At 37.1% G+C, this 23,922-nt stretch overlaps 1 protein-coding gene across 1 annotated transcript in view; it reads right to left on the minus strand.

Moving 5' to 3' along the window:
• ZNF236 (zinc finger protein 236) overlaps positions 1–23,922 on the minus strand; it is a 68,525-nt gene continuing 44,603 nt past the window's right edge. Inside the window, exons 25-33 of the mRNA XM_070747436.1 lie at positions 22,856–23,102; positions 21,896–22,075; positions 20,591–20,749; positions 18,381–18,559; positions 14,218–14,349; positions 9,538–9,735; positions 7,417–7,546; positions 5,853–6,029; positions 1–1,572 (exon numbers count right to left, since the gene is read on the minus strand). Of these exons, the coding sequence (XP_070603537.1) occupies positions 1,448–1,572; positions 5,853–6,029; positions 7,417–7,546; positions 9,538–9,735; positions 14,218–14,349; positions 18,381–18,559; positions 20,591–20,749; positions 21,896–22,075; positions 22,856–23,102 (1,527 nt within the window). The 3' untranslated portion in view covers positions 1–1,447. The remainder of the gene's footprint in view (positions 1,573–5,852; positions 6,030–7,416; positions 7,547–9,537; positions 9,736–14,217; positions 14,350–18,380; positions 18,560–20,590; positions 20,750–21,895; positions 22,076–22,855; positions 23,103–23,922) is intronic.

A 23,922-nucleotide genomic window follows, 5' to 3' on the forward strand; every position in this document is an offset into this window, starting at 1 on the left:
TTTGGAAAAAAATTAATATTATTCAACATGTTTGACTTAAATATTTCCACATAACAAAAGTGTTATTTTTCAAGTCACCAGCTATATTACTTATATACATATGTCCAGAGTTAACAAAAGAATTATGAGATGTCCTATCAAAAGCAGTGATTTTTCCTTTTTTTGGAAATAGAAAGTACTAGTCTTATAATACACAAAATATAAATTATATGTACAGATAGGTTTTTTTTCTGGAACTGAGAAACAAATTAAAAGCAATAATATTTTCATAAAGATATAACATGTCTACATTACATTAAAATGAATCAATACTGATTTTGAAATGTTTATCTAAAGTTGAAAACTTTATAAACACTTCTTGGAACTGGAATTATTATTTACAAAATATACTCGTCAGCCACACAGAGGCTTAAATATCTGTATATATACACACATACATATATATAACATATAAAGAAATTTTAAAATCTCAACGTAAAATTAAGCAAGATCCTTCTGTCTTTGGAATGTCTAAAACAGAACATATGCTTTATTTCCAATGTGAGTGTTTTTGATATGATTATACCTCTTTTGAATGAATGGGAGCTTTCAGAACAATACTGAAAAAGCCTAGGTAGTCTTTAAACATTTCATAACTGTCAAGACAAATTGATGACAATAGTAACAAGGACTTCTAATCCAGAGCTATCTTTCAGAATGACAGTGGTGTAACTTAAACCTGCAGCTAATTTGATCTTCTTTAGGGAATATACAGTCTTGTAAGTCCTACCATCATGGCTTATATTTTTACAGGTGTTCAGCGAAAGTTTATCTGCTGAAAGATCCACATGGAAGTATATGTGTTTGTCATTTACTTCATGGAATCACAGTTGTTAGTGTGTTCCTTTGAATTATTGCTGAGTTTAAAGCTGAGAAATAATAGCACTCATCAAACGAAATGAATACGAGCTATCATCCTAACGTATCTGCCAACACCAATTAATGATCTGAAACAGCCTTAGATCGTGTACTATCTGCACTGGAGCAGGCATCATCTACACCAGCACTCATACAATTTTGTTTTAAATACTCAAGACATTCTTCATGATTGACAGAACATCCAAGAAAGCCTATTTTAGATTCAGTCTTCACTGATTTCAAGGTCTGGGTGTATTTCTGTTTTAGAGGATACACTTGTGGTGGAATGAAAAGATAAACAAGTTCTATCTACCTGAGATCCCTGATTGTAGACAATGTAGCAAAAATTTGTCTGATGTTTCTCAAATATTCTATATGCTTACAAAAAACAGGTAATTCATTCGGTGTTTTGTAATATTTAAAAAGCTATATCATCCTTATTATTTGCAATATGCTTTAATAATAAAAATCCACAGATGACTACTTTTAGGAAAAAAAGGAGAAAAAAATTCTAGTCCTGAAAGCCTTTGGAGCTTTCATCTTATAGTCATCAAAAAATATTGGTTATATTCTGCCATTCGTTTGAAGATTCTTGAACAACTTCTTCCAAATTCAGGGCACGATTAATGTCTTCGCCTTCCTGTCCTTGAAGACTGGTCGATTCTTGTATTGCACCTAACATAGTAAAAAGATAAAGAACAGTAAAAGATAGGGCATAAAGTCTTCAGGCAAACAGCAGAAAATTAAATTCAAAAAATTATTTTATTGACTACAGAGTAGTAATTTGCAAGGGGGAAGATCTGAAGAAAAAGAAATAAAAGCCTGGGACTAACGAAATTTAGTGAGGCTTGTTTTGAGTAAATACCTATCACAATTTTAATTTAAAAAATATTCATCTTGAAAGGGCTACACCTCACTTTTCTTTATTGCTATCATTTGGACACAAAGCCCTACATGCAGTTCTAGTTTGTGGTATGTCCATTTCTTTAACAGAGTTCAAAAAGAAAATCAATATTTAATTTATATCTATTAAAATTTATGTATCAGTGCTCAAAAGTAATGGAGTACTGTATAGCTAAATACTCTTTGTGATTAAGAAAGTAAAATAGATAAAGTTGTCATCCGTAAATTCTACTTTCCATCCTAATCATTTAAGGCAGTTTTCATAGATGTATTTATTTATGACGTAGCCGTCAAAATGCACGATGAAGAAAAATCAAAAGAAATTTCGCAAATATAAAGAAAAAGGATCAAATATCTTTTTAATTTGTTGTGCCTCTTAGAGGTACACCAAAAAAGAATGACTAATTTTTTGCTAGCAAGTCAGATGCATTGCAGATCATAGGTCTTCTTAAAAATCAAGTTTCTACAGTATGTCAATTGGGTTTTTACATTATGGTGACATCAATTAAAGGTACAATGTTTTATTTCATGTCAACATACTCTCTAGAAAAGAAAACAGCCTGCTCCTTTATTGCCAGAATTAGGGATTGGAATTCCCATTGTTAACGACATGGTCATAAGTGCAATATCACATGACCATATCATTTAGCATTGACAATCTCGTCAATCCGTATAGATGTTGCTAAATGAGTATCATGTGTATTAGGCAATGACATCTTACGATAGCATCTTGTAATTTCCTGTAGACTTCCCACAAAGTCAATGGAAAGTTTGTGAGAAATCTCAAGGCGAGCAGGCAGTAGGGCGAGTTCTATGGAAGAGAGCTGGGGTGTTCGAGTGAGTGCTCCCCAATGGAGAGAGGGTGCTGTGGCGAGGCGTGAGTCTGTGCGGGTTGGGGAGGGAGTTATGAGATGAGACCTAAGTATGTACAAATTAGGGAGGAGATGCTGTGGTGAGGCCCAGATGCGGACGGGCAGGCTGATAGGGGAAGGCTGCTAACACAAAATCCCTTCAATCAGATACACTGTAGCAAAGATGTTCAGGAGAAAATTGGTAGGAGATGTTCAGGAGAAAATTGGCAACTAGCAAACATCCCTTCTGGCTTTGCTTGTAAGTTGGCACGGAAGGTTCCAAGTGACCACAGGATGCCATACCTGTTAAATGTATGAACCAATTGCCAAGTACCCAGATTCTGATCACCTGATAACAAGGGTGCTGGGACTGGAAAATATACCTGGAGAATCAGTTATAAATATTGTTCGTGTAGCCATCATAATTTCAATGAATTGCTGTTAACCCAGGAAACCAATAATAGGACTTTAAAACAGAAAAAACAGACTTATTCCCCTTTGAAGATGCATGGATTATAATTATATAAACTTTATATAAAGATGGGGCATGCAGGTTGGACATTTGTAATTTTATTTTATTGACTCAGTGATGCTTTCCTGATAATTAAGTGTTGGCCTGTACATATGGGCAAGCAGATCCCTGTACATATGGGCAAGCAGGCCTTTACATGCTCCAGAATCTATCATACATAAAGAAAGCAAATAGATTGCCTCACATCTTCACCCCTAATAGCCAATACACATATTGATCAGAAAGCCACTACTGTCAACTCCATTTTAAACTGCTGTTGAAATCATTTTGTTTATTTTAATAAGTACAGTGTAATCTGAGTTTGATTGGGTGGTGACCGCAATGCTAAATATAGTTGTTAGACATAGTCTGAAGACCAAAAGAAGATAATAACTAACTAGTCCAGGAGGCAAGTAGGTTTCCATGAGATAATAAAAGATGAGAAGATCAAAGCCTTCCACATAAAGGCCATTTGCACAGCATCTGAGAGTGACAGAGATAAATTTTGTCATTAGTCTCTATAAACCCTTGCTTAACGTTTGAATGGAGGCATAGATAGGTTTGAAAATAGAATGGCACATACAATATGGTTTTAAAGTTGCTGTATATTCTCTATTTTAGAGTAAAATCTTGAGTTTAATTATGTACCTTCCTGTCTTAGTATATCTATTTGGCTATGGATTTGTTCCACCTATCTCCATGAGGATGCCATAACCTGATATCCTTTCCATTTCTTCCAGTGAGAGAGATGTTATGAAACTTTTTTTTAATCTGGGTGGCTTTGATCATCTCATCTTCTATTATCTCCTGGAATTCTATTCTTCCTTATGGGCTAGTTAGTTATTTTTCTTCAATGGTCTTCATCCTTTTCAGACTATGCCTAACAACTGTCTTAAACATTATAATCATTGTCCAATCCAACTCAGAATTACCAGACTGCACTTATTAAAAGAAATAAAATGTCTTCAACAGCCACTATGGCTGACTCCATTTTAAACTGTCAGTCATTTTTTCCAGACCTCCATTCCAATTCCTACAGTTCTGTTTGGTGTTTTTTATGACTTCACCCTTCATGTCAATCATATCCAACAGCTTTTCTTATCCAACAGCTTTTCTTTCTATCTTTCTATCACCTATGAGATAAGTGATGCTTTAAAAATTTAAAATAATGTCTACATTCATTGGTTTCGAGGACTTCCGTGTTTTTGCGATGCTGCAATTTCGCTGAGGCTCCCCTCGCTGGAAACCCCACCTCCAGACTTCCGTTGCCAGCGAAGCACCCATTTTTGCACTGCTGGGATTCCCCTGCTGGGATTCCCCTGCAGCATCACAAAAACACGGAAGTCCGGAGGGGGGTTTCCCATGGAGGAGAGCCTCAGGGGAATCCCAGCAGCGCAAAAACGGGCGCTTCGGCTGGCAAAAGGGGTGAGTCCGGGCTTGCACGCATTAATCACTTTTCCATTGATTCCTATGGGAAACATTATTTCGTCTTACAAACTTTTCACCTTACAAACCTCGTCCCGAAACCAATTAAGTTCGTAAGATGAGGTATCATTGTACTTGCATTATAACACAGAAGTCTGAAGAGGTGAAAAGATGGCTGGGAGACTTGGTTAAGGTAGGTGCATTAGATCCTAATTTCATTCTCATGCCTCACATTTTTGCATTACATTTTATGTAAAAGTCAGAAAAATGGGAAAACTTAAGCAAGTTCCAAATGCTTTTTCAAACTCAAATACAGAACTGAAATAACTAATTTATATATTAGATGGATGCATATTCGGAAGCTGAAAGTAGAATACATGATAGCACCTCCTTCCAGTTTTCTCTAAAAACCCACCCTATAAAATTGGACTGGAATATAACTGTACTACACAACTGAAAACATTTCTGTTCAATGAGCAACTGAATTACCGTATTTTTCCGACTACAAAACATTTCGGACTATAAGACGCACTAGGTTTTGGGGAGGAAAACAAGAAAAAAAAATCCATCTCTGCCTCCTAGCAATTAGCCTCCTTGCAGTAAACAGCAAACAGCCGGGCCAGCTTCAGCAGTCTGATTTAGCATAAGCAACTGATTGGTGTTGGATGCCTCGTGGAATATTGCCTATCAGCTGTTTGAGGTTGTGAGGATCGCCACCGCCCATCACCACCATTGCTGTTGCCACCTATTACCGCCTCCACACACACCATTTTCGGCCTTCACAAGGGGATAGGTGGCCAAATGGGGCGCATGGAGGTGGTAAAAGACAGCAACATCAATGGGCAGTGGTGATCCCCATAGCCTGGAACAGCTGGCAGGCGGTATTCCAGGAGGCAGATCCAACCATCAATCAGCTGTTTGTGCTAAATCAAGCTGTGCTGAAACTGATCAGGCTGCTGCAAAGAGGCAAATTGCTGGAGGAAGAGGCAGAAGGGTAAATGGCCAGTGAGTGGGCAGAGCTTCGGCAACATTCGTTGTATAAAATGCACAAACATTTCCACCCGCTTTTTTGGGAGGGGTGTCTTATACACCAAAAAATATGGTATATTAATACCCCTGCCCAGCATTATCTAAAAGATTAAGAGCCAAAGCACAAAGCCCAATCTTGGTACAATCTAAAAAAATTAGAAATGTTGAGACTCTTCAGTATAATGCTATAAAACAAGAAGATATGCCAAACTTTCTCAAAGCAAATATCACCATACCGGAATAGCCATGAGCCCGTTTCATATGAAGTTTCATGTTGCTTTTCTGGGTGAAGCCCATTGTACAGTAATCACATTTATAAGGCCTTTCCCCTGTATGTTTTTTCATATGAACTTGCAGTGCACTCTTCTGGTTAAAAGCTTTCTCACACAAAGTACACTGAAAGGGCCGCTCACCTTTGGTAAAGAAGCAAAGAAACAAGAGCAGATTAATTGACCCAATGGGAAATTACAACAACAATCCCTTAAACTTCCCATTTTTTCTAATGTGACCTGAAAAGTATCTTTCTAATTTCAACCGAACTAAGCAATCATCTAGTCCATTGCAAAACACATGGGCTTAGGGCTATAGTCACAAATGTTCAGCAGCCATAAGGTAGTATGCTGGGAATTGTTATTGAAGAATAAAATGGGAAGCTGATTTTCTTAGCCTGTCTTCGTGCAAAATAACCATCATATTATCCAAACAAAAGTCATTTTAATACATTTCTTAAGGGTCACTTCTGTTAACATATTTCAGAGATGCAGCAATTCTACTTGAATGTTTGCCTAGAAACATGACCCTCCCCAAATATCACAAAGTGATTGAACGCTTTTATTTCTCTTCCACCATACATATTCCCCAGGTAACGTGGCATTTCCTCTATTGGTTTTCAAATAATTCATTTGATCTGAGCATGCTGCAGCTAATATCAAACAGACAAATATCCATACATGCAATGTTTATGTTAAGTCCTCCACTACTCCAGAGAGAATGGGATGCTATCAAAGCTGGATACACAGAATATGGAGGACATCCAATTAATAAAAGAGCTTCTGCAGCAGTGCGGAATTAGTTCCACCCTCTGGATCCTTCTATCTGCAGCACCCACAGATGAGAACTGTCTTGTATGAAGAGGATAGCAGCTCAAGTAGATACCTTAGACCAGTGATGGCGAACCTATGGCACACGTGCCATAGGTGGCACACGGAGTCATATTTGCTGGCACGCGAACCGTTGCCCTAGCTCAGTTCCAGTGTGCATGTGCGGGCCAGCCAGCTGATTTTTGGCTTGTATGGAGACTCTGGGAGGGTATTTTCGGCTTCTGGGGGGCCTCTGAGGATGGGGGAGGTTGTTTTTCCCTCCCCTGTCTCCAGGGAAGCTTCTGGAACATGGGGAGGATGAAAAACATGTCTACCTGGCCCACCAGAAGTTGGGAAACAGGCCATTTCCAGCCTCCAGTGAGTCTCTGGGGTGGCAGGGGAGGCCATTTTCACCCTCCACAGGCATTGAATTATGGGTGTGGGCACTCGCGCATGCACAATGGTGTGCATTCACACACTTTCGGCACCCGAGGAAAAAAAGCTACACCATCACTACCTTAGACACTGTCTAATATGTCATGTCTTCAATCCATGAATTGTAATAAGGGTGAGTTTTCTCAATATTGATAGCCTCAAAAATGCGTGGTGGTTAAAAACAAATGAGGCTTCTTTGCCCTTTGTGATTCAGACATAATTAGCAAAATGATTAGAATCTAACCTCAAATACTGCAATGGATATCAGTTTGTACTGTTTAGTTACCTGTATGGATGCGACTATGTCTTTCCAATTGACTTGGTTTAGCAAAGGCTTTTTCACAAGTTTCACATTTAAATACTCTTGGCTTTTGGGAACTTGGTGATGGTCCAGCCTGATGCGTTTGCATATGTTCCTAATAAAAGACAAAATACATTTCATTTGGCACTTAAAAAAAGAAAAGAAATTATTTGGAGGCTTGTTAATTTAGTTCCAGTTTCTACAACCCTATATTCATTTTGCAGATCTGACCCATAATGCAGAGCAAAAGGACAAGAAGTGTGCAATACTATGTGAAATGCAACACTTCAAAGACAGACACTACTGCTATGTATGTCTAGTTAAATGAAAAGAAGTACTAGCGATGACATAATAGCAGTGCTCCAATATCTAAGGGGCTGCCACAAAGGAGAAGGGGTCAAGCTATTCTCTAAAGCACCTGAAGGCAGAACAAGTAATGGATAGAAAGTAATCAAGGAAAGAATAAGGAGAAAATTTCAGCAAGAACAATTAATCAGTAGGATGGCTTGCCTTCAGAAGTTGTGGATGCTCTAAGACTGGAAGTTTTTAAGAAGAGACTTGACCAGCTGTCTGAAATAGTATAAGATCTCCTGCTTGAGCAGGGCATTGGACTAGAAGAACTCCAAGGTTCCTTCCAACTCAGTTATTCTGCTATTTATAATGTCTACATATAATATTAGAAAGGTATGCATTCGCATGTGTCTAGATTCCAGATGCATAGAGAACTGCTTGTTCATTAATATTCAAACATAACAATTTCCAATATTTACTGAAGCAAACTACGATTCAGAATGAAATATTTCATTTTCTCTTCAAACTAAGATTTAGTTGTCTGAATAATAAATGGAATTCCTATTGCTTCCTTCTTGAAACAATGTTCAAGGTAACATAATAAAATATAATGGTATTTATGATTGCAACATTAAATAAAACAGCAAAGCAAGAAAAAAATCAAGCAACTGGGCGAATACTTTCGATCACTTTGTCTTCATAAAATCTTTTTCAAGATTTTAATGAAATACTAAAAGACAGAGGTGGAAGTAACAAGCGCAGGTTTCCTTAGGGAAAGTCAATAATGTGCCATGGAATTACATTGCCTATCCTGCTAAGGGAAAACAAAATTGTTTCTGTAAAAAATGTGTACCTGGAAGGAAGTTTGTTCATTTGCTAGAAAAAGTTCTTCGTTTCAATTAATAGTTACCATGAAAGTACAGAGCTGGAAAAAATGATAGTACAGCCCTCCCTTTTGAATAAACACACACAAAAAATGAAAGCATGGATATTCCAACAATAACATCAAACAACCTGGAATCCAGAAGGCAGTGCACAATCCAATTAAATATCAGGGTTGTGTAAAATCTTTGAAAAAGCTGTTCTGCACTATGCATGGAGTGATATGCAAATAACTTATTTTTAAATTGTTAAGAAGACGTAAGTGTGTTGCAAAGTCATATGGATACTGTTGTAAGCTGCTCCCAGATATTGTTGAGTTATTTTGTTCTGCTGGACAAAAAATGCTGCAAAACCTCCCCTTAAAGGTGTTGCGGAGTTTTACCAAGGATTTGATAATGGTAAAATCTCCAAGTTCACTACAAATCCCATTGAGAAGCCCATGTTGTTTTCTGGACGGTAATAAAGTCTCGCTTTATTTTTTCCTTCTTCTGGGGCATGTCTTCAAGTCCTTCAAGTCTGTGAAGATTGTCAGTCATCCAGGTCATGGTTGTCCCAAAGATGTTTTTTCAAGAGGCAAACAAGAAAGTCTAGTTACCTCCCGAAAAAGCACCTTTGGGACTTCCAAGTCCTTAATTTATCCAAACACCCCGATGTTATCTCAAAATGCTATCTAACTAATAACTAGGCTCAACTGTTAAACGTTAGACAAGATTGATCACAGGTTCCTATTTTTTCCCTTTTTCCTACCATCTTCCATCCATTGCTCCACTCCTTCTCCAGGATGAATCCAACATTCACCAATTGGTTGCAACAGGAACTGACCAACCAGATCCTCACCCAAGCATGGTATTGTGGGCTGAGGCAGTGATCATTCCAAAGTCCACCCAGCTGGCTTTTACATTTTTATTAAAATAGTTTAATTTCATCTCGTACCTTCAGATGCGTGGCTCGTTTGAAAGCTTTATTGCAAATGTGACAGATGTGGATTCTTTCTTTTCCATGAACTTCCTTACTGTGCTGCATTAGCACGGTGATTGAAGAAAAAGTTTGACTACACTCAAAACAATGATGCAGGCGAGCCTCTTTTTCAACTTGAATACTTTTTGATAGAGGTGGAGAAACCTCACTCACCTGTAACAGGGACATAAAATACATAGACAAATAATTATGGCAAATGCAACGCACAAAATCTTTGTGAGAATATTGAATTGCCTTTTCAGATGGGATACAATTACATCTCAAGCGTGTAGTTTTACTGTACAGCTTTGACACACATATTACCCCCATTCTACCATGAAATAAGGGATTGATAATCTTGTTAACATCTTCCCAGAATATACGTGTATACGTATGTGGATATAGACCACACATCACACACAAGTAATCTGGTAATATTATTATTTCAACCCAACTTAGGGATACCAATTTCTGCCTGAATTTTGTTTCATTATGTGACAAGATTGTTTTGCTGTCAAATGACCCTTCTCACATGGACTAGGAAGGTAGGATCATTTTGTCAACTATAACAGGCAATTGCCTTTTCATCTTCTGTATAAACTTTTTCTATGATTTTTTTCTAGTTTTCCAATCAAGCCTATACTCCTGATATTATCATTATAAAATATTATTATTATTATAAAATATTATTATTATAACAAATTATTATTATAACAAATTATTATTATTATTATTATTATTATTATTATTATTATTATTATTATTATATGGGGTCGAGCTTCATGTGTGAGCACAAGTGGCCACCGCTCATAAGAGTGGAGCTTTGTACACGTGTGCTTGCCCATCACTCGCACAGTCCGGTTTTAAATAGACCTGGGTCTGGGAGTTGGGGACCCCTGCTCTAGGCAGTTTTCAATGTCAGCATTATTTGCGTAATGCCCTAAACAATCTGTGTCCTCATTTTATCGATTGCAGAAGGATGGAAGGCTGAGTTAACCGTGAGCCTTATCAGGATCAAATTCCAGGCTTTGGGCAGTTAGCCTGTAATACTGAATTTAACCACTGTGCCACCAAGGCTTCCCATAGTCCATGTTATGTATGTCATTTAATTTCCTCTTTTCCTTTTAAGGAAAGGAGATGTCAATCTTACAGTAGACCACATAGGAAACACACCTGGATAAGCTAATTCTATTTTATGATAAAGCTACATTAATCAAATCTTGTTAAGTGTGAAAGTAAAATATCCTGTCATCTCCTTTAAAGCCCAAGTAACTAGGGATGATTCCTTCTGAGTCTTTTGCTCCACTCACTATCTAGCTGTGGACTAGGCCCTCTCTTATCTTACCTTCCTCTTTTCATCCATCTCCAAAAATCTTTCCTACATATCAATACAGGAGTTTAGAAACTTCTATTCCTGATATGCAATAAGTCTTATGATAATGTTTATTTAAAATCCCACAGATTGGTTTTGTTTCAAACTGTTTGTTGACTTGTGATACAATAAAAAATCAAGGATGCAAAATTTTTGTTGTGTATTTTTAACATGATGCATGGATCAAAAAGAATATGTAGGCCCAAAGTTAAAATCATAGTTGTACTTATAACTATAAAGAGACACACAAGATTAATTCTGCTTACATTAACCTGTTATTTCCAGGCAATGTGTTTCTACATGCAGAGTTCTGTTATCTGTTATATGGACTTGGATAGCTTGAATTGCGATAGATGATTTAGGCATAACGTAAGTTACCAAGTAAATCTCATAAGTCAGCACTGTAGTGATTATGACCACAATTTGGTTAGTATAATGAAGATTGAAACCCATAGTCTTTATATTCCATTTTCTAATTCCTCAAAGTAAGATTTTTCTATAAGTGACAACTTCATGTGCCACTCTGTTAAATTATCCATGGCTGAGGTGAGGGCAGGGAAAAGGAAAGGAAAACATGCCAAATGTAAATTTGATGAAATTACTATGAAAATACATGGTATAAGGCCATAGCTTAGTATCAATTTGCCTACATGTTCTGAAGGCATTGGGAATCTGAAATCTAGGAAATTCTACCTTCTCCTGATAATAAGTCCAAACAGGATTTTGAGTGTCTGGCAATAAGGCCAAGCGCTTATTTCAGGGTTCAAAAAAATATAAGACAGGGTCTTATTTTCGGGGAAACACGACATTTTCCCAAATAATTTAGAGGTGAGCCTGTCCTCCTAAACACTTGAGATAACAAACAATACCCACCTGCTACTAGTCAGGAATCAGCCTGTCACCCTGTCCACAATTGATTAGAAAGACCAAAAGTTAAAAAGACAAATGCTTTCCAGATGTAAGTAAACCTTTGAATGCAGAAATGTTCTTACCTGATTATTTTTCCTAAGATTTATGTCTCCATCAATCCATCTTTCTGAGTACTCCCACTCTGTGAGCAAAACCAGAGGCAATTCAAGCACTGTGGCTGAAAGCTCTAGGCTTAAGCCCTACTAGCAACAGATGTTCACTAGAGTAGCATTTCCACAGTCTTTGACATAGTTTACATATAGAATGATAACATATATGTACTCTCTCTTTCTCTTTTTCCATTTTAGTGTATGTGCCTATCTGTATGTCTTAATACTACATAAATATTTTATTGCAGTATTCAAGTAGCAAATAAAAGAACACATCTAGACATCAGTTGCTTGACTTAAGATTGAAAGAGACATTACCCATGAACCAAAAAAAATCATCAGGTAAGACTTTCCATTCTTTGTCATAATTAGTTACTGTTGAAGCAGTAAAAAGCAATTCTATGGAAGGCAGCAAAGAGGAAGCTTTGTGGTGGACAATGAAAATGAAGAGGAAAAATGGATAGGCAAGGCAACTATCTGCAGCTTAAGTTTACAGGAAGACATGCAAGGACATAAAAATTAGTGTGGTCAGAGAAATTAATCACAAACCAAATAGGAGTAGTTGAGAATAAGAATGAAAGGAGGGGAGAAAAAAAATCAAGAATGGTGTTTTAAGGAAAGAGAATACACAGTAGAACAAAACTATTCCCTTACAAGTGATCTTCAGAAACACACTTCATGAATACTAAGAAACGGTCAACAAATACTGAAGAGCATAGCCATACCAAAACTCTACATTAAAGCATATTAGCTATAAGAAGTCAGCTATACTGGTATTGAAAGAAAAGCAAAACTTGCAGACAGGTTAAATGAATTGATAGTACCACTCTTTACTGCAGAGTTAGTCATATTTAAGCCATTTCTTTTTGCACAGTACATCTGGAAAACGATGTCAAATAGTGATAATAAATTACATATTTGAATATAATATTCTTAAAAGGATGTGAAGGCGATCAACAGATAAGGGAATTTTTAGTACAGTAGTCATACATATTAAATTGAAAAAAATATGAACTGACTTTTAACATTTTATTCTCTTAAATGCAAAGATCATCCAAAGAAAATACTGATGTATTATGTTCAAAATATCAAAAGTAGTCATTTTTCGAATCATGTATTACTGTACATCTTGTATATATTGCAAAATCTTGCTGGCCAGGATTTTAGGTTAACTAAGCTAGCAGGACTTCCTAAAAATGATGCACTCATCAGACAGCCCATTATAAAGGGATACTTTAAATTAAATTATTTCAAATGCCATGTTAGCACTCTAATAGGGCATCTGTCAAGTCTAGCAATGCATATCCCAAACCAGAAAAAATAAGGAAGTTGTACATTTTCATGCTTTATAGACATCACGTTTAAATTCTTTTTTTTTTAAAGCAAAATGTATGTAGGATCTATTAATCCAACAACAAAACAGAACCTCTTGCTCAAAGATTCTTCAGAACAATGTGGAAATAATTATCTTCACCATTGCTCATTTATGGAATCTTATAGGATGTTGCTAGAGCTATCTAATTCACAAGCAACAATCATTTACGCCAATGATCATAATTAATTTTAAAAACTATCCTAAAATAATCCAAAAGAGCAGAATAATAATAATAGTAGGTTTCAGGTAAGTGATGTAAGAGAAAAACAGAAGAATAACAATAATGATGAGGTGTTGATGAGGTGTAATCAAGCATGTAGAAGAAGAACAAGATAAAATAAGTATTAAGAATAAAACACTAACATGAGAGAATTAAATTTTGACTTTAAAATAAAAAAAGTTGCATCTGACACCAATAAAGTAAATCTGTGCAAAAATATGCTCTATTAAATTCACTAAGATAGCTGTGCTAAAAAAATATCAGCCTAAGGCTACTGTTCCATATACTGTATGAGTTCTTCAAACAAATTATTTAAGATATATTGGACTTCAAGTTTCAAAATCCATTAACCAGAGGCCATACTGACAGGGGAATATCTAATATATTGGGAGAGTATCAGACTGGAGAACATTGCAATATATAGTATCTGGAGTAATTCCTATTGAATAACAGGCTCCCTGTACAATTCAGGTCTCATTTAGAAAAATGACAAATGCTACATTTAATATAGTGCCATCCCAAATTTTCCTTGGAAGAGCAAAATTCTGTCAAATTGAAGATTTTGTGGATACTTACTATCCCTAATGAAATAAATGAATAAGATAAATGACAACCTCAGATTCAGGACACAAAACGACTGTGTCAAGAAAGGTTAATGAAGGCCACTTACCTGATACGTTAATTCATCATGGTTTGCAGGTACCGAATGTGGAGCATGGCTGACGAGGATGACCTGCTGTGAGCTTGAATTGGTCTGGCCAGAAAGTGTCGAATCTGTGAGTAAAGCAGGGAACTGTTGACCCTGCCAAAGAAATTTCCAAATGTTTAGAAAAAATGTGCAACTCACCTCATCAACATCTAAGCCAATTAATATATTTATTATTTAAACTTTCCACACATAGATAACTAAAAGTTATCAGAAGATAAGATTACATGTTATATAATCTGATATCAGAGGCTTAATGAAAAGTTTAAGCTACTTACTTACTTACTTACTTACTTACTTACTTACTTACTTACTTACTTACTTACTTACTTACTTACTTACTTACTTACTTACTTACTTACTGGATGTATATGCCACCCCTCTCCCAGGACTCGGAGCAGCTTACAATATATAAGACTATTATTATTCTATTAATAATCCCCCAAATTTAATTTGTCCAATATTAAGAGTTACCCTAAATGCAGAAACATGTAATATGAAATTAATTTAGTGATAGCCTATCGACTATATATCATGTGATCACATTAGTGAAAGTTTTGTGTAAAATCTGTGCTCTGTCCAACAAATCACACTCACGGTACCATCAATTTGTTAGCATGTACTAACAAAATTCAAGAGGATTTGTCACTCATTAATTATTAAAAAAAACTAAACAGAGGGGAGAAAACCAAAGTTGAGAAGGCTGTATAAAAGACTAATAAACAGTTATTTCAATTTTATATACTTCAATTTGGCTAGTAAAAGGAAAGCTAGATTAGATTTAGATTAGATTTATTGGATTTATATGCCGCCCCTCTCTGCAAACTCGGGGCGGCTCACAACAATAAAAACAGTACATAATAACAAATCCAATGCCCACCAATCTAATTACAGTTTAAAATTAATAAATTCATAAAACAATCCCAATGTATATAAAAATAGGCACACAGTCAATCAATTAATGGCAAAACAACACGGGCAAGGAGGAGATGTTTAGTTCCCCCATGCCTGACGGCAGAGGTGGGTCTTAAGGAGTTTACGAAAGGCAGGGAGGGTGGGGGCAATCCTAATCTCAGGGGGGAGCTGGTTCCAGAGGGTCGGGGCCCCCACAGAGAAGGCTCTTCCCCTGGGTCCCGCCAGACGGCATTGTTTGGTTGACGGGACCCAGAGAAGGCCGACTCTGTGGGACCTAACCGGTCACTGGGATTCGTGCGGCAGAAGGCGGTCCCGAAGATATTCTGGTCCGGTGCCATGAAGGGCTTTGTAGGTCATAACCAACACTTTGAATTTTGACCGGAAACTGATCGGCAACCAATGCAGACTGCGGAGTGTTGGAGTGATATGGGCATACTTAGAGACGCCCATAATTGCTCTCGCAGCTGCATTCTGCACGATCTGAAGTTTCCGAACACTTTTCAAAGGTAGCCCCATGTAGAGAGCGTTACAGTAGTCGAGCCTCGAGGTGATGAGGGCATGAGTGACTGTGAGCAATGACTCCCGGTCCAAATAGCAATGAAGATGCAGCATTATATAACGTAATCTGATAAACAACTGGGGGGGGGGGGGGGAATTATCTTTTATTCATAGTTCTCAAGACTATGAAAACCCCAAGGCTTAATCCATGATTAACCCCTTAATCCTTGAGGGATTGGCTATGACGTCTGCATTTAATTGATTTGGGGTGAGATGTATATCCTTGGTGCATGTTTCTATATTACCCACTACATTTTTTTCTCTGATCTGTCTGTCACTTGTAAAGTATGCTCATCATTCAGATTGGATTGGGCATTTTTATCAATTTATCAGGACCCTAAAGACTTGGGATAGGCAAATGTAGATGTGTTAGAGGTATTATCACAGTTCAGAGTAAAGCTGCCTTTTGCAACTGATGATGGTGATTTTGTCAATGCCAATGGTGTTCAAATGGTGCTCCAGTTGTTTTGGGATTGTACCCAAAGTTCCTATTAGTATTGGTAATACCTTTGCTTTCTTTTATTTCTATTTGCAGGTCTTCGTATATTGTTATCTTCTCCATTTCTTTATCTTATGCTGTTTCCAGGTCCTGCCGTATTTTTACTATCCAGATTTTTTTTTGTCTTTTCTTTTTTTATATAATTGCTAAGTCTGGGGTTTTACATGGCAGGTACCTGTCAATTTTAATGTTAAAGTCCCAGAGCACTTTATTCTTATAATAATAACTATTAGACTTGTTTAGTGCCCATTTTCCCTATATGCTACACTTTGTTTTAAAACCATACAACCAAAAGAAGCCCCAGTTTGTATTATCTATATTCATATTTAAATGTAGAAGTTTGTTAAGGAAGGATATAGAGCCGGGATGGCAAACTATGGCACGCATGCCCAAAGTACCAGGTGCAGCCCTATCGCCCAGCACGCACAGCCTTGCCTGCTTCTTCTCTGGGTTTCTGGTGCTATCCTTCGCATCCACGGCAGTGCCAAAAACTGACCTGCAGATACGTGCCGGCCAGCTGATCGCTGGGCATGCATATAAGCTAGAACGCAGATATTTAGCTTTTTCAGATTGCGGACCCAAGAAGCGCACACGCATGCAATATTTCTGCATGACCTTTTCAGGATTCAGTGCTGAAAAGGTTTGCCATCACTGATGCCATCACTCTATATCCATCCTTAACAAACTTCTACACTTAAAATATCTCCCACAGGTAACTTTCTTCTGGATTTTCTTCTTACTGAAAGGGGTGGTTTTCTATTTAATCTATGGAAACGTTACACATAGATAAATTAATGGGAAAATTGAGGGAAAACAAAAGTCCTTTGTAAGAGCTAAAAGTCAGCCGGATTCAAACTATTGTTCTGCAAACAAAAGTCACTACAGAATTTCTAGTCCCACTAATTCAGTGCTTACTGGGGAGAAAAGAAGAGAGTTACATTTGTTCATCTGTGCTTCCCCCTGGGGTTTTCATGCCATTTTTAGAATTCCATATTATCTGGAGTAAGTTTTAGGAAGCAAAGGGAACAGCAAGAAGATGGGGAGGAGGGAGACAACAGAAATTTGGATGCAAAGCCTGAATAACCCATGTTACCTTTAGGAAATATAAGCAAAAATTCAATTATTGTTGAAGTTCAGTTGTTGTGACTCGCCAGCAGTCCGTGTAGCTGGTAGCAGATCCGTCCGAGACAAGGCCAACAAGTAATATGCAATGGCCCTTGCAGCTGGCACCCAAGTCATTGGACCAGAGTACCTCCGGAACCGCCTGCTACCGCACGAATCCCAGCAACCGATAAGGTCCCACAGAGTTGGCCTTCTCCGGGTCCCGTCGACCAAACAATGTCGTTTGGCGGGCCCCAGGGGAAGAGCCTTCTCTGTGGCAGCCCCGGCCCTCTGGAATCAACTCCCCCCGGAGATTAGAACTGCCCCCACCCTCCTTGTCTTTCGTAAATTACTCAAGACCCATCTATACCGCCAGGCATGGGGGAGTTGAGACACCTTTCCCCCAGGCTTTTTTATATTTATGTTTGGGAATGTATATGTTGTTTGCTTTTTAAAATATGATAGGGTTTTATGAGCTTTTTAATATTAGATTTGTTTTCACTAGAATATTGTTTTTATTATTGTTGTGAGCCGCCCCGAGTCTTCAGAGAGGGGCGGCATACAAATCTAATAAATTGAATTGAATTGAATCTTGCCAATCTCTGTAAGATTCCTGTGATACCAAGGACTAATTACTTATCTTGCTTTATGACTTTATGGACTTATGCCAGCTGTTAATGATATATAATTAACAACTTTTTTCCCAAGAAAAGAATGATTGAAGATTTATTTGTGTTTGAACACTACTAAGCCAGTATATTAGTAGTGGTTAATCAACTAAATATAGCTTTGAACAAACTGCGTGTGTACTATGTTTTCTCTGGTCCGTAGCTGGGGCAGAACAATAGTGACCATGAAATAGACAGTACCAGATATATCATAAAGTTGAAACCACACAAAGAGCGAGATATACAGAATAATTTTAAAAATATGTTCAATATTCATTGCTACACAAGCACGATTAATCTACAGTAATCTTAATTTTTTCTCCAAGTTTTACAAATTTAGCAAATGTTAAGAACAGGATAGAACAGATCAGAGAAATGGCACAAACCTGTGAAGTGATATTTAGTGTCACTGCATCAAGACCAGCAGATAACATACTCTGAGTATCAGCCAGGGTCAATGTGACACTACCATCTCCTCCCACACCTGGGGATGACATTACTAGGTTCTGAGCTGGCTGAGACAAGGGTGGTGTCGTTGGAAGGTTTCCACTTGAAGTGTTAAGTTCTACAAAAATTATACCACAAGAATTCAAAATCAGAATCACAATTCATATTTGGGGATGTACTGTACAACATTCTTACCCAGAAGAGCTCTTCCAGTTTCTGGTGTGCACATGCACACTGGCCATCTGGCCTTCGCATGCACATGCGTGCCAGAAACTAGAAGACCAGATGGACGGTGCACATGAGCACACTATAAACAGGAAGAGCTGACCAGTGAGCGTATGTGCACCGGGCGGCTGGTCTTCGGGTTTCTGGCACACATGCATGCTCCCATTTTGGCACTCGGTGCTGAGAAGATTTGCCAACACTGTTATAGCTTATACAGTAATTCTTGACTATTTTATGTGTATGCCAAAAACCAGAAGAGCTCTTCTGGTTTCTGGCACATGCATGCACACTGGCCAGCTGGTCTTCACATGCACATGCATGCCACAAACCAGAAGACAGGGTGGCCGGTGCGCATGCATGCACCGGAAACCAGAAGAGCAGCTGCCTGGCATGCAAATGCTCATGGGAGGCTGCTCTTCTGGTTTTGCACATGTATGCTCCCATTTTGGCACTTGGTGCCAAAAAGGTTCGCCACTGTTGTAGCTTATACAGATAGTTTTTCACTTACAACAGTTCATTTAGGGCCTGTTCAAAGTTACAACGACACGGAAAAATGTGACTTGAGATTGTTTTCACTCTTACAACCATTGCAGTATCCCCTATGGTCACATGATCAAAATTTGAATGCTTGGCAATTGGCTCATATTTATTACGGTTGCAGTGGCTGGGGTCATGTGATCAGCATTTGCGACCTTCTGACAAGCCAATGGGGAAGCCAGAATCACTTATTGACATTACTAGCTTAACAACTGCAATGATTCACTTAAACAATTGTTGCAAGAAACGTTGTAAAATGGGGCAAAACTCAAATGTTTTGCCTAGCAACATAAATTTTGGGCTCAACTGTAGTTATAAGTCAAGGACTATCTGTACCATAATGTCTTTTCTTGGATATTTGCCTCCTTAACAGGTCTATATCAAGAGACCATAATTTTAGCTCAACCTATCTCAGAAGATTGCTGTGAAGAAAAACAAATGTATTCCCTTGAACGCCTAAATTAAAGCTAGCAAGCAAATAAGCACAAATTCAATAAAATTTAGGTCAAAGTGAATAGGAATTTAGATTACAAGGATGTTCAAATATTCAAATGATTACCTCGGTGTGATTAAAATCTGTGCAAAGCATCATTCTGAAGACACAGTGAAAACAACAAATCCTCCCCCACTACAATGAAATTGGATGCTTTTCAGGACTGCAAGCTTTTCCTTGACAGTTGGAAATGGCTTCTGCGGTTGCATATTTTTGGACTGAACGTAAGCCCTTGGGAAGGTAAACTCTGCCATTTTTGCACTTTGACAAGATCAATCACATTCTCTCCATGACCCTATTCCTCCAAACCATAGCTGTCTGACATACTTCCTACTAAAGATAACAATGTGGTCAGGGTGGATAAAAATTGATGATTTTTTAAAATAAAAAATAAATAAAAAATCTGATTCTTTTTATTTAAATGGGATTTTTTAATTTAAATCATATTTTTGTAATAAAAGGCTTTAGGAGTAATAATCCACCCCGAGTCTTCGGAGAGGGGCGGCATACAAATCTAATAAATTGAATTGAAATTGAATTGAATCTATCTAAAAATAGCTTTCTATTTAAGATACATAAATAATTTAGTTTATTCGGTATGAATAATTATGTAGCATGAGGGTGTGTATTCTGCAATATTGGAACTGTCAAACAGTGGATCAGAGGAATAACAGAGATGACAGTTGCTCTTTAAAAAGTATGATTTAAATCAAGTTGATTTAAATCAGGCCTTTTTTCTAGTGATTTAAATCAACTTGATTTAAATCAAATCCACCCTGCATGTGGTTCAAACTCACAATTTATAACCATTTTTAAAAATCAAGATCACTGTCATATAGTTCTAAGTAACTCTGTGCAAACTAGCAAATTTGAGGAAAATAAACAAAAACTTACCTGAAGAACTATTCAGTGTTGGGTTCTGAGAGAGTAACTGATCATTATTTATAGTTAGTGTAGTAGCAGGTGATTGATTAGTGATATTAGTTGTTGCCAATCGTAGGTTCCCATTTAGCTCATTGTTGTTAGAGGAAATGTGTTGAATAAGGTCTTGGCCTAAATGGAAAATTGACTTTTTTAGCCACTTCAGGTATAAGTTCCACTTTCTTTTTACAGTAATAAAGCCCTCAGCAATTAGTGCCATTGTGAAACTTTATACATTTTAATATTCTTTAAAATAAACAATTTTTCATTTCTGAAAGAGAACATGTAAAAACTTCATAATGAAATTTTCAGTATGACTAAGCTCTACATTTAAAGGCCCCACTGCATCCTATAGTATTTTAATGCATACTGACAGGATCAGTGTGTACAGAGAGCATACCTACAATGAAATAAAGCACAGAATTGTTGTTACTTGTATAACAAATTGAGGGACAAGAGCAGTGTTCCCTCTAATATTTTTTTTTTGGGGGGGGGCGCGGCGCGGAAAAGTATAGTGTCTGAGCGGCAGTCCCTTCGGGACTGGGCGGCACAAAATAATAAATAAATAAATAAATAAATAAATAAATAAATAAATAAATAAATAAATAAATAAATAAACAAATAAACAAACAAACAAAAAAGCCACCCTGTTTTGCCTCACAGAATTTCAAAATAAAATACTGTACTGTGTGTCTATAACAGTGAGCTCATAATAGGGCAACTCTATCAATATCAAAATGCCACTTAAATAGTTGAGCTAGTTTCAAACTAGATTTTGATTTTCTTTCTCTCTTCCTTACTCCCATTCTTTTTCTTTCTCTTTTTCTTCCTCTCTTTTTTCTATCTGTTTCTCTCTCTTCCTCTCTCTCTCTCCTTCCCTCTCACTCTTTCCCTCTCGGCTTCTGGACAGGTTTGGAAAACTCTGAGTTGATTATGATTTTTAAGTGAGCGATTGCTCACTGCTCAGCTTAGAGGGAACTATGGACAAGAGTATTGCCAACCATATGGAAGAAACATGTGAAGCAGACGTTTCTCTTCATTAGAAGCCTCAACATTTTTTAAAAAACATTCTATAATGTATACTCAATTGGTGCTAATCAGTTAAAGATCAAGAAGATTGGTACAAAAATTACTATAACATTAAATTTTTAACCTCACCAAATATAACCCCATCAAAAATACTCTAAATTTTCCACCTAAGATAAACCTGCAAATGAGCATGTTTCATTAAAAAGAGTCAATGGAGAACTATCAGAATAACTTCATAATTATACTTGCCAGATATAGTGAGGGTGATCTCTTGAGGGGTTCCTGATGAATTTGTAGTGGTTGAATTAGAAGCGTGAGTTAAAACATGACTTAGACCAGAACTATTTATTGTCAGTGTAATCTCATGTTGACCATTGGCAGTTGACACCATTCCCTGTGAAGTCATAACTTGAGAGAGATCCTGTGAACCTGAACGTGAGTAAAATAAACTGAATAAAAGCACTCAGGTTTTATATTATTCATATTTAATGTTAAAACGATGTTGGACACATAACTGAAAAACATAAGGGAGCTGGCTTTCATACATATCACGTATTAATGGCTCCCACATACATAATCCAAGAATTGGAATCACAATAGTGGAAAAACAGGCGGACTACCTGCGTTAGATCTGAAGGACTAAAAGGGTTGTTTGTGAATCTTGAGACTAATCTGAAGAATTTTCTTCTAGATTTCTCCAGGTGACCCTTTGTAGAACCATCCTCAATGAGGAATCAAATATTTGGTTTTTCAAAAGAATTTTCTTAAATAATTTAAAATACAATTGCTTAATTGTATTTTAAATTATTTAAGCAAACAAAAAGAGCCCAGCTTTTTTTCAGGAGGATCACAAGTGATTTCAGGGTAATATTCCTGAGAGAAGTGAGTTGAGTTTCTGGCCTGTTACCATGTTTCTCTGAAAATAAGACCCTGTCTTATATTTTTTTTGAACTCTGAAATAAGCGCTTGGCCTTATTGCCATGCATTCAAAACCCCAACTGGGTTTATTATCAGGGGATGTCTTATTTTGGGAGAAACAGGATAGCATAAGATGGCCCTATCTCAAACTATTTTAGATAATTGTAATTAATAGAAATATGTCTTTTATCAGATTATAATGGTGTGATTGTAAGATAGGAAAATAAGAAGTTGTTTAGACAATTCTAATCAAAGAGCTTCCAGATAAATTTGCTTTTCTACTATATTTACCTGAAGTAGTTGTAGCCAATACGGATTCTTGCTCAGCCATAGATCCCATTGTCATATTTGCTGAAGAGGTAACATTGGGTTGTAAAGACAAGCTTGACAAAGGCTGGATTACCACATTTGCTGCTGACACTGTACTTTCTCCTGTTTGTAGGGAGGAGTTCTGAGACGCCAAACTAGAATCTCCTGTTAACTGCTGGGTCAGTACATTACCCTGTTGAAGAGTCTGTTGCAAAAGACTGGGATCAATCTGAAAAGAAAAAAGTCCAATAAGAATATATTCAATTTTATTTTCTAAATCCGAGTACAGTGATACCTCTACCTACAAACGCCTCTACTTACGAACTTTTCTAGCTAAGAACTAGTGTTCAAGATTTTTTTGCCTCTTCTCAAGAACCATTTTCCACTTACAAACCCAAGCCTCCGAAACTGTAACCAGAAAAGGCAGGGAGTAGCTTCCGTGGGGCCTCTCTAGGAATCTCCTGGGAGGAAACAGGGCCTCCACCCTCCCTGTGATTTCCCCAACCGCATACATTATTTGTTTTTACAATGATTCCTATGGGGAAAATTGCTTCTTACAAAACTTTTCTACTTAAGAACCTGATCACGGAACGAATTAAGTTCGTAAGTATAGGTACCACTGTATACGGTAGTAAAACTATAATAACCAAGGAACAAAAATTGGCTCATCATATAGATAATAACTTATTCAATCTTACAAAAACTGGATAATTTTTATGTTTTATGGCATTGTTACATTGGCTTATTTCAAACACCAGCCAACAATTGGCAGGTATTAAATACAATACAAATTCTGCCAGAAGTTGTGTTCTGTGAATCTGAGCCACGTCATTTCCCCTTTTAGCATTAAAAGATCTAAATTGTTCATGTTCACTGGCATACAGCAGACTTCTTATTCTATCTGAAGACCTTTTAGAATTATTATTTTTTTAAAAGTTGGCTTGTTCAAAGCAAAGTGTCAAGTGTTACATTTATAAGAAAGCTTCTGAACACTACATGATCATGATAAACTTTCTTAGAAAATAAAAACGTTGAACAGCTGCAGGTCA

The sequence above is a fragment of the Erythrolamprus reginae genome, chromosome 3 (assembly GCF_031021105.1).
Source record: "Erythrolamprus reginae isolate rEryReg1 chromosome 3, rEryReg1.hap1, whole genome shotgun sequence".
NCBI classification, from domain to species: domain Eukaryota; kingdom Metazoa; phylum Chordata; class Lepidosauria; order Squamata; family Dipsadidae; genus Erythrolamprus; species Erythrolamprus reginae.